At 37.9% G+C, this 12,440-nt stretch overlaps 1 protein-coding gene across 1 annotated transcript in view; it reads right to left on the reverse strand.

The window, feature by feature from the left end:
* The window catches only part of ANO4 (anoctamin 4), a 118,929-nt gene extending 108,669 nt beyond the window's left edge, over positions 1-10,260 (reverse strand). Inside the window, exon 1 of the mRNA XM_030959882.1 lies at positions 10,176-10,260. Coding sequence (XP_030815742.1) covers positions 10,176-10,245 — 70 coding nt within the window. The 5' untranslated portion in view covers positions 10,246-10,260. The remainder of the gene's footprint in view (positions 1-10,175) is intronic.
* Between the last annotated feature and the right edge of the window lie 2,180 nt (positions 10,261-12,440).

Genomic DNA, 12,440 nt, shown 5'->3' on the forward strand with positions numbered 1-12,440 from the left:
CAGAAAACACCATTTATCTTAATGGATTTCCCATTGTTTATGAATAAAATAACATTGTCTGCCTGTTAGCATCCAAGTGAAGTGTTAAAGCACAAAAATGTCTTTTTAGTTTTGAAAATTATTGGAATAAAAATATAGGTCTTCTTCATTATAAATGAGAAAGTCCAAGCAATACTAGGAATAAAAAATTGAAACCCCAAATCATTCTGGCTAAATTGAGGTACCTATGCCATAGCTGTCTGTGAATGGTCATGTCAAAGGCACAGCAATAAAAATTCTGGAATTATTTTTGAAAGGAAATTTAAAAATATATTCCCTTTGCATTGTAATACATGACACATGCAAGACATGACATATGTTTAATTATTGTTAGAACAAACTATTTTCTTGTCTCTCAGAAGCAGCAGTAGTGAAGGGGGAGATTTCTGAACACTCAATATTACTGATTTATCACAGACTATGGTATTTTGATGGCATACGGTGTCCACTCTCCCCTCCATGAAACCCTGGTTGGCATCAAACACCAGTTTGTGCTGTTTACCTAGAGATGCAGGGAGTTCTATGTTCAGCACTTGTTCTTTCTCTTTCATGCTGCAAATGCCTTTTCCAGAGACAACCATAGGAAAAATGGACAGATAACCCTTGGTGCAAAGCAATACCTTGAAAATATCCTCTATGTCACAACAGTCTGAACACCAGACTATAGGGACAGGGTCCTGATTGCCCTCAATTCTCATATTTCCAATTCCATCACTGCCCAGAACGAGCTGTTGAGTGCAGTCAAACCCACCAAGGCTGTGCTCCTGTCATCAAGGGGGAGGCACCTCTTAAGCAGCAAGTTTAAACAGGACAACTGCAGAGAGATAATCCACGTCTGCCACATGGGCAGACCCCACACGGGCAAACTGCTGGACTGCTCTGCACAAGCCCTCAACCTCTTGCTTCATTTCCCATCCACTGAGGCTCAGAAGATGCCTCAATCTCCTGATTATTGAAAGAACCCAAATGTTCACACTGAACACAAGCACAACCCTCTGCCCAACATTTCCAATCACTTGGGTCTCTTTGGCCCTGGTTCAGATTCTTCAGCAATCAGTAGAGGAACAGAGTTGCATAACAAGCCTTTGGAATTACCTCCTAAAAGGACTTCAGTGATTATACAAAGAGACAGGGCACTAAAGCATCCCTCCTATGGGGAACTAAGCTACCCTCTTCAAGTGTCACAATGCCTGACATGGGTATTCACAAGATATATTCTGAAAATGGCACAAATCCATTTAATGTATATATAACGAAGTATAACTAAGCAAAGACATTTTTCCACAGATGTATATTGCAAATAAGTATCTTGAAAGAAATCTAAGATCTAAACACATTGAGCAATTCAGTCAATTTCTTACTACCCTTATTTCTGTAAAAATAAGAGTAAGAATGATCGTTAGCTTCTCCTCTTTCCTCTTACACTGTGAGCACACATATAAAAACACAACTATCAAAGATCACCATCACATGTGTTCAAATATTTGTCCATGTTTGAAAAATCAAACTACTTGTGAATGCTAAATCCCTTTACAAATATCAGAAGTCATTACCAGGCCATTCATAAAGGGGAGGAGAGAAAAACCTTTGCTGAACAGTTTATTGCACAACCCTCACCCAGTTCTCTCTATTGATGAGAGAAACAGAAAATCTGGCTGCACAAGGAACAATCTAACAGAAAACTTCAGTGCACCAAATATTTACTTTATTATAATGTGGGACACCAAGACAGCTTTAAAAAGATCCCAGGTGTCTCCTTCAGGTGTGTTTTAATGTAACAACCAGTTATACTCCCATTGTACCACAGCACTGCCTTCACAGTCTGAACATTACCTGGTAATTAATTCTGACAGAAAGTACCAGCAGCTAAACCATTTGGGCAATTTCAGTGGTCATAAGACTGCTGAGGAATGAACATAACATAGGATTGTGAAAATGGTTATCCTGAAGATAGCAGAACAGAGGTCTATGCAGGGCAGGATCCTATTTCTTGGATCACACCAAGTGCTTGGCCAAGGGGAGTAAGAACAGTGCAAGTACATCCAGTCCACCCCCAGCCTGTCTCTTCCATCTCAGAAAGATTTAGAGATTTCTGGAGTGGAAGGTTTCATTTGGATAATAAACATTCCCAGCTACCAACATCCCATTTCCCACAAATCTGATCCTTCTATATGCTCTGTGAGTTTTGAGTTACATCATCATCAAATTCCTCCCTCCCCTTTTTACTTACCTTGTTTCCAGTTTTCATGAGCTAGAGGGCCTGCTCCTCAGTTACAGCATCATAAGCCCTTTCCCAGGCCAGGGCCATGAAGCCCAGAAATCCACTGTTATCACAAAGTCTTTCTTACTTTTGTCTCAGACAAGAGCTACCATGCAGACCCCATTAAATATACCTTCCTGTACAGAAACTAAGCACAGATCAATGAATCCCACCCTAATCTATTACAGAGAGAGGATATGGTTCTGACCTACCAGCCTGAGTGTGTGGAGACATAATTAGGGAAAGGTTATGATCAATACAATCATTCAGTTACAAACCGGAGTGGAAGAATGGGACCGATATTTGTAGAACATTTTGTAAAAATATTCTTTCTCAAAATTTTAATTTGTCTTTGAGAGAACCTTACAAACAGCAGGAATCATGCCCTTTATACTGGTGCAGTTGGCCTTTCTTGTATAGCCTTGCAACCTACTATAATTACCAAAATCTGCAAAGGAGAAATAGAGCACTTTGGCATTAAAATGCATGGAGTAGTATTGGGCTGTTCACATGAGATGCCTACTCAAAAGAGATTATTTTCAGCAACTGGCTTTAAGCAGAGTCTCCCTCACAAGCAGTAGGAGAGTATTGGAATAGCAAGGGTCATAATTTTCAGGCATTCTGGCAACCCAAAAGATGCAGTTGAAAAATGTACAGTTTTGATGACCCTTAAAAATCTTTCATCAGTGTAATAGGTCCTAAATTCCTTTTCTGTGTTTGGTGCATTCCTAAAGCAAGGTCTAACTAAAGTACCAAACTCTAGTGGCATCTCCCTTTTTCTATTTTAACCACCCTGAATGTTACCAGTAATGAAGAAGACCTTATAAAGTCAGATGCTTTGTGTTCTATTGGACCTCTAAAACATAAAATAGTGCAGAACTGCACTCCCAAGGATGGGAGCAGCAAATATTGTGCCTTTGTGAATATCCCAACAGGCAGAGGACACATTTGCTTGCCTGAGACATCCAACCCCTCATGGCTCAGGAACAGTCAGTGGTATGACCCAAAGGAAGTTCTCAGAAACAAAGGACAGATTAGAAATTACTTCACCTTTTTGCTTGCTGGTCTAAGTTGTGATGAATTTTATGCAATTCTTTAGGGCTTTTGAGCTTTTTTGGCACCACAGTACGTTGGTTGGAATTTCTAGTGGGTCCATTAGAACCCTGGAAGCACTTACCTGTAGCATGTCTACTCATCCAAGGAATAAGCTCCCCCTGCTGATTCGTTTTGTTTTGGTTTAGCTCAGGTTTTTTGTCTATTGTTGGTTTTGGGTTGGTTTTGGTTTTGTTTGTTTGGGTTTTTGTGGTTTGGGGGGTTTTTTGTTTGTTTGTTTGGTTTTTTTTAATTATAAAGGAAGGTCTGGCTGAATTTTGAGATATCAGAATGAACCAGCAGACTTGGTCTTAGGAAAGCGATCTTGCTATCTTTTGGACTGATAGAAAAAACCTTTTGTAGAAATTAATAACACTATGCAGCCCTATTTTAGTCAAATCCCTTTTCTGACTTTAAAAGCATCTCTGCCAAAGTAGAAGCTAGTTTGTTCCATCTTTTGACAGTCTTCCTGCAAGAATCTTTCTTTGGAATATATGTAATATATTTAACATTAGAAATAGAGTCTTACATAACACTAAACCCCTTTAAGCAAGAACTATAGAGCTAAGAAAAAGTCCCATTTTTCAGTCAAGCATTACAGGAACATAATAACTGAATATTCAAAGTCTTTCTCACTGTTCCTTGAATTATAAGTTATTTTTTTAGATTAAATGGGTCATTACTTTCTCAGAAACTTTGCAAAATTTTATATATTGTCTTTTTTTTTCAGAATAAAATGGTCAAGTCATTTTAAAACAGCTATGTTACACTGGCCTCAGGACATTATAACCTTTCTCTAGGATCAGTGAGTTTAGTCCTAAGCCTTTTCCTAATTTTTCCCCTTGAAAGGAAACACTCGGATGGTAGAACAATCAGGAACAGATCTCCACACAGAGTGGCATTTTGCAGCCTTTGTGAAGTGACTACATATTGTAAACTAACAACAGCCAGGAGAGCTGAAATCTGAGGGTGAATTGTACTGATTTTAAAGTAAACATGCATAATTGATTGCAGGGCTGAATGAAAGAATCTTTTATAACAGCAAGCAGGAGAGTGATCAAAGTAGGAAGGAAAAAAAGTCTCTGAAAATAATTAAATTGAAAAATACAAAGCCCCCAGAGAAGCAAAACACCCTCAAAGACACCACTTAAAATTATTAATATTATTTTTGAAGCCCCTTAATAAGGGCATGCACAGGTCCCTCCCAGATAGATTCAATACTTGTGCGTGTCACATGCAGCTCAAATTGATACAGAGGGATGCAATTTCTGCCTGCATAAATTACATTAAATTACCAAGGCAACACTGAAAAACAGTGCTTTATGTGCTAACATTTTTTTTTTGTTAGCATGCTGTTACAAAAGTGTTCTCCAAAGTGCTAGAATGACCATTCCAGGAGACTTGATAACTTAGGACCAGAAATTTCCAAAGTTACTTTTGTCATAGAAAGGTAAAGGGCTGAATGAAATAGGCTGAATGACTAAGCAAAGTGACAGAAGATTTCAAGCTCTGCATCATCTCCTACCTAGTTCAGCTCTTAATTTCAAAGTACTGCATAATAACCATGTGGTGTCCTGCACTCAGTCTGGTGACAAAAGGTCCTCATGGTAATGAGGCAAACTGTTCCTCTCGTTAGGAGCTTTGCAGAGGCTGCAGAGCACCCAGAGGCAGGAGAATGAACAGTCTGTGTTCAGCAGGGAGGTGTTCACAGATCACACTTGAACCAATATGGGAGAAATTTTGCTCTGTGCATTGAACTTACATTGCTTTGGACACAGGCTGTAGAGAAAGGGAAAAGTTACATATGCAGGCTGGTCTTTTTGACATTAATGTCCAAATTAAAGTCTTTCTGCATAGGAATGATTCTTGTAAACATGTGGGGGTTTTAATATGAAAATTAGCTTAATGAGGGGAATACTAAACTTTTTTGAAATCTGCTTGCATTTTCTATGCCTCATTCCACATGACAGAAAGTTCTGTGTAAACCCAGCAGAAGGCATATTGAAAAGGATTGTTCCCTTAATAATGTTAGACAAGTAAGATAACAGCATTACTGTCGGTGTGAATTCAAATTTCCAGATGAATTTACATCAGCAATCCCCATGCCATGCATGCATTTGCTGCCAAGAAGGACTTGCATGACAGAGTTTCCTGGCAGAATTATTTGCAGGGTTTTAGTATTTTAATCTAGGAGAGATGCATGCCACATGTCCTGCCAGTCAGCAAAGAAAAGAAAATGTGATTTAACCAGCAAGTCACACCTAACTAACACAGGTCTTCTAAAGCCCATTTACAATCAAATGTGAATGCTAACAAGCATATGCATATTTTGTGATGAGAAAAGGATATATTTTGCACAGTAAATTATCATCGTTGAAGGCTTCAGTCCAAGATCTTTTGATAATTCAATGTTAATTAATTTGTGACTAAGCTTATTAAACATGTTTCATTTTTTCCTTTGTTGATAGTTTCAAGAACCAAGGCCTTTTTACTCATCTCCCAAGTCAATTTTTCTGTTGGCCAAGCCCCCTAGTTCTTCTTTCTTATTTACAAGCTCAGTAAGTAAAGTCATCAATAAAAATGCTGCAGACTCATAAGCAGTGAAAAAAGAGGACCCAAACATAAAGGAAAACCTGTCCAAAGCAAACATGCCTTCTTTTAAACTTGTAATTTATCAAATACTTCTTATCACAAAAAGCAAGAGAGGGCAAGATTAGTTCCCCAGTGAATTCCAATGACCCCAGCAGACTTTCACCATAATGCCAGGAACCAGTCCTTTCAGCACATACAGTTCTTTCAAGTATCATGCATATGCCTTTATAGTTTCAGGTAGCAAGGAATGTCCTTTCCAAAATGTACAGTTCTTTGGCTTTGAAAGAGATATTTTTGAGCAGTAAATTCTTGAAAGAAGAATTTTCTAGAATATTTTTATGTGTTTCCCAGAGTGAAGAATCTTTACATGTTAACTAAAGTTTGGAAATCAAATATTTCAAAGACAAGCCTTCCTTCTGCTTCTGTAGATTGCCTGCAGTGCTGATTTGTATAAGTGACATAAGTTACAATCTACATTACTGTATATACACTAATATAGCTAAACCTCAAAATGCATGAAGGTTTTACCAGAAGCACAGAGAGAGAAAATCTTGCTGGGGAACCTCTGAATTCCTGTTATTACAAAATGGGTAGCAAGTGTTAGGAAATGTTGCAAGGAGAGAATAACTAAGAAGATTCCAGAGTTTGTCACAATGAAAGAATTTACTTTACTGCTGCTTAGACATATTAAATAAGACATTTTTTCCACAGACAGCAAAGTTAGGGCCTCCTAGAAATATGAGGTTTGACAAGTTCTGCAGAATCTGAAAATAAAGGAATTTGTCACCAAGAGAATGAGGCAATGTAACATTGTCCTGACTTGGAATAGATTAACAATGGAAAGAGCAGGCAGAAGCCCAGAACCCAAAGTATTGCTTGTTGCACAGCAAAGGCGCAATGCCATCAGAAGGGAGGCGAGGCATTTTTCTGTCCCCAGATTTGCCTAACCATGACATTGAGGGAATGGCCTGGGATGACAGCTTAACCCCCTCTAGGCTTGTTTCATGCTTCATTCTGTTGCTCTTGCAGAGACCCTAAATGATGATACTGTTGCTTTCAAAATGAGCCTTCTCTGTGCAGCACAGACATGACGACTCTACACTGTCTTCAGGAGTTGTGCCAGCTCACTGCAGCCAGCAATGGCTTTGAACTCTCAGCTTCAGCAGCCTTGTACCCCACTAGCCAAAGCACACCATAACTGCTCATATGGATGGAAGCTGATAACTAGATGTTTCTCAAAACTAAAAACATGCTGTCCCTGACTTTTGAAAGAAATGCATATTTGCCTTAGTGCCATTACATCTAAATTTATCATCTGATTGCTTATACTCATCTTTGCTTTCCTTCTTTTAAGAGAAAGTTGCCTTGTATGAGTGCACCTGCAAAGGTGTCAAGAGTCTTCCCTTCCCTGTTAATAGCCTTTTTCTTCCACTTGTTTCTCCATTTTCCTCTGTGTTTTGTTTCAGTTTCTTGATACCTTTATATCTGCTTAAAATCCAAGCATGGAAGTTGTAGTTCTGCTCATGGCTGAGCAGTACCTCTTTGCAAGCTTGCACAAAAAAAGTTTTGAAGTTTATTTATTTTTAAATAAGATACAGTACAGACTACTCACTGCTCCCTAGCCACACTAACACCCAGATTAATAATAGAAGTCATGAGCCTAAGGCTCCTTACTAGTTACAAATAAAACTGGCAGGGAAGTAACTGGAAAGGACTGCTGGAACAATGAACAGTATCTATTGTTTCTTGTCCTTAGCATACAGCTACCTATGAACTTCATTCAAAGGCAACTACTGTCAAATAAATAGAATTCATGATAGGTAATAAAAGTTGTCATTCTTGAAAGAAGAAACGATGCAAAGGGAAAAAAGATGCTGTGAAGAAAACAGAAGTAGTGTGCTATCAAAGAAGAAAAATACTCTCAACCTGTAATTTATCAAGGATCTTTTCTTCCCATGGTCCTAGCCTCTTCTACTGATAAGAATTAAAATACCATTTTGAGTCCTAGAAATACCTTCTATTATACTAGACTGCCTTCATGTTCGGAGTATTTGCTAACTGGACAAATAAAGTTTCAGAATATAACACATACTGCTCCAACAGTGAGAGCTACTTGATTGTGATAACAGTAGTCCAACAGAAGGAAAAACCCAAATTATATGAACTATGTAAAATTAGATGGAACAAAACCCTACACAATTACTGTACGCAGTAGCAGGATGACAGCTTAGAAAAGACTGCTGTAAGACCTGGTATCTGAGTAATTAATATACATAAGAACATAATCTTTCTAAAATATCAAACAGCTTATGATATCTGAGACAAGGTACTGCCACTGGACAGCTGATGTCTTAATTTGATTATGAATCTACGGCTATTAATTTGTGACTGACTTTGAATGAAGAACATATGATTTTTTGTTTAAATTAGAATTTCCTCTTAGGAGCGCTATTTATTGCTGCTACTGCTGACCATAATCTTTCTTAGATCTACTTGCACAAAGCTCAAATGGTTGCAGTTTAACCTGGACACAAACACAAATACAGTGGTCTCAAATAGAATTGAAAAGGCAGATAAAAATCATAGAAATGATTCTTCATTTCAGATGAAAAAATGGGACTGTAAGTCAAGAGAAGACTCCTGTCATACAGAAAGGGTTCTCAGTAGGTTCTCAGATGCTCCTACTGTCCAAAGAGGAGACAGATAAAACCTATATACTGAAAGATAATCATTATCCATATGGTCATTAATGAGCTCCATTTTAGGAAACCTCTGGAGTCTACCTAAAAAGGGATCTTTTTCTCAATCAGAGTCCTGTGCACATGGATGTGCTGCATGAACATTGTTTAATATTAAAGCACAGGCCCTGCTTATCAACAGATAGCTGTAGAATATGCAGCATTTCAAAATGAGTGTTATTGATGAAAAATGACTGCATGTTCAAGAAACTCTTTTAAAAAACTGTGGTGCAGGACTTTTTTGTCAATCTCTTAACATGTTGTATATATCATTATATATCTTTAGCAACAGCAACATTTCAGTAGTAGCAATTTCTCTACTTGAACGAAGAAGACAGAAGCTGAAAAAACAGGACAAACAAGTGAACAGAAGAACTAAAATAAACAAAGCATATGGTTATGAGTCACTGTAAATTCTTTAATCTGTGTTGACAAAGATTATGGTGACTAAATACTATGAGTGCATGAAACTCATGGCAATAGACCTGCATAGCAACTTACAATAGATAATCTAAAATTTAAACTTCTATAAAAATTAAGCCATTTACTAGATCTGCAACTTAAGGGTTTGCAGGCAGAACTCTGTCTCGCACAAATAGACTCTGCACTCCCAGCACCCAAGTAGCGGCACACATCATATATCACGCTCTTTTCTGGGCAGCAACACTGCAAGATTATTGAGACCCTCCAATAAATATGCTACAAAACTGACTTCATGGGCAGCTTTAATTTGCTCTGCTCAGGAAAGAAATTTGGTGTCTAATTTTCACTGTGAAGATTGACTGAGCATGGCCAGTACAAATGTACTTCCCTGCTATGAGAAAAGGTATCTCTAAAATAGCACTTTCAATTACCATAACAAGGAATGAACTCATGATGCAAATTAGAATTTGATGGTTCCCTGGAGATTTTTACTTTCTTTTGAAAAGTTTCATTTTGTTAACCAGTTAATCTATGTTGTAAGATGTCGTGCAGATCCACAGGCTTTGTTAGTGTTATAGCAAGAAAGAGTTTGATCTATACCCTGGATTGAGTATTTGGTCAAAACCAATTTTAATGTCAATTATTGAATTCCATGGGGATGTCTGTAGCCTCTAGAGCAATTAGCTCAAGGCTTATAAAAATTAAACATATATAAGGGAAGCAGTATTAAAAAGCAATATCCCAAATCTCTCTGCATTAACATTCTGGATACCACTACACATCGTAGGGGTTTTTATGATTAAACTTAAATTTTTATTTCCCACTTTCAGCTGTCCCAGCTGCTGTTACTCCCTACAATCTAAAATTGACAAAAACATCAAATGTGAACAGAATGTCAGTCGGTAATTCTGACAGTCAATAGGTTGATGTCCACAGAAGGATGACCTTGTGCTATTAACACCAGCTTTGCCATGTCATGGCACATCACATGTGAAATGGGACTGGAAAAGGTATCAAGGCAAATCTGTTACCTGGCTGATGGGCTTTTGCTTTTCCACCAGTGACTGATGAAATCGTAGATCCAGAAGATGAGGCTTCCATATTTATTGACCCTCTGGCTTGTGGGATCGAGGGAGGCCCATCCACAGGGGGATGCTGTGACACTGGGTAGCTTGCTGCAGTTCTCCTCTGACAGACTTGCACACGCTTTTCAGCCCCATGAATAGATAAATTTATACCTGACAGGAATAAGAATTAGCACTGTTAGATACAAAATATCAATATGGAATAACTAAAATATAAATTGTCAGGGTTTAAAATGGAGCTACAAGAACCTCCTTAAAGAAAAAAAAAAAAGAAAAGCAAAAAGAGAACTATAAAAGATTAATTTTCTTGGAAAATTAAAAATGTGAACACATTTTCTGCTGTATTGTAGGGATCCGATTCACCCATAGTAGTAGATATTTAAATTAATAGTTATGGTTTACCAATTTACTGGTCTGCAGGAGGAAATATCTTCCATTCCTTCAAAGTGTCCACATAGCTCACAAAGGACAGTATTAATGAGGCAGCTACCACAAAGTTTATTAAATGACAGTTTTCTGAGTGATGGACTAGAATTTGTCAGAAATTATTTCTTTTCTTCTGAACCTTTACCCAATACTAGGAAATCTCATCATATGAAAAGATGCTAGAGCAATTACCCAGCTTTTAAGGAAAAAGTAAAGGTCTGTTTTGAGGAAAGCAGTAAGGCTACATATGACAGTAGTAAGACCTTAAGCTTGGAAAAATTCCACCTTCTCCTGTCTTGTGAAACCTTACTGTCAGTACTGGAAATTGTCTTTCACACCAAAAATCTCAAGTTTGTCACATAATCATTTTTTATACTGAAATTGTGATTAAAAACAAGGCTTTATTTTTCCGAAGAAAAAAGCAAAATGGAAATTTCTTTTGTGGCTAATGCACAGTCTTAGAAAGAAATGGTATCTTACAGTAAATTGCTTATTCTGATTTTCTCCTGTTCACATTGATGCAATTGCTCCAACCCCGCCTGAATTGCTTTCAGTATACTCTGGTTGATAACACTCAGACAATCTCTTTTGAGAAGAAGGCTGAATGATAGTTCTACATTACTGTTTTATGCTTAATTTACTTGTGACTCTTATTGCTTCTGTCAGCAAACTATCTTTGCTTTTAAAGAAACCAAATGAAACACCCAAACCAGATATAAATAAGCAAACTAAAAAGCAGATGGAAAAGTAGATCCTAAAACCTTAAATTGTGGATATTGTAAGCACATTGTAAAGTACAGTCACCCAAAATCGTTGGATATTATTGATTAGATTGCTCAGCTTTGTGAATTGAAATGTCCAAGAATGCATTAATGACTCTGCTCTTCTAGCTCCCCTGGAAGTCAATGTATGTGAACCTCCAGGTCATGGAAGAGGTTTAGAATCTCTCAAATATTAATACACTTTGGTCCATAATATACTACCAAGGGGAAGAGAGCTAGCACTTCCATAGGCAATTGCTGAAAACAGTGGGGTTGCACACAGGACCAAAGGCTGTGCAAACTGCTTTCTTTTATGATGGCTTTGTGCATTCAGAATCGGAGCTGAGTGCTCAATACTCGTCTTTGCCTCTTAACTCCAGAGCTGATCTCCTGCAGGAAATGTGAAGGCATGAGGAGTTTCCTGCAGCAGCTGCACACCTACTTCCTGGTTTTAGGGCTAATGTAACTGCCAGCTTCTAAAGACTTGAAATCACATCCTTAGGATACAGAGCAAATTCCAGTCACCTTATTCTTGTGAAAGGCAGCATACCAATCCATGTGAACAGAATGACAATGAGCTTGCCTGGACAACATGTTTCTTTGACCATGCCAGCTGTAACAGGCTTCAAAGGGTGAGAAGCTAAGCCCCAGCTGTAAAATGAGCTCTTTACTAATTTTGCAGTCACTAGAACATTGTGATGTTCAAAATATTGAGCAATTATCCCTAAGGTATTACAAAATTAACTACAACCATTTTCTTTAAGCATCACCACAGGTTGTTGCGTCATTTAAAACAATCATCCCTCTGAAGCTTATGGTAGAGTCAGCCAACATTCAGCACTGAACTTGAGCCTGTCATCAACACATGCTTTCGAGTTGGATCTCAGTAAGGCTGTGCTTTCATTTGGTCATGAAAATAGAGATCTATTTTAGGAACTGGTTCCAAACATAAACTGACTGCTACATTACTCGGTGGTTCAAGTTAAGTTGCTTCTTCACATTCTGAAAACGGTCTATAAACTCT

Source organism: Camarhynchus parvulus, chromosome 1A, assembly GCF_901933205.1.
Source record: "Camarhynchus parvulus chromosome 1A, STF_HiC, whole genome shotgun sequence".
NCBI classification, from domain to species: Eukaryota; Metazoa; Chordata; class Aves; order Passeriformes; family Thraupidae; genus Camarhynchus; species Camarhynchus parvulus.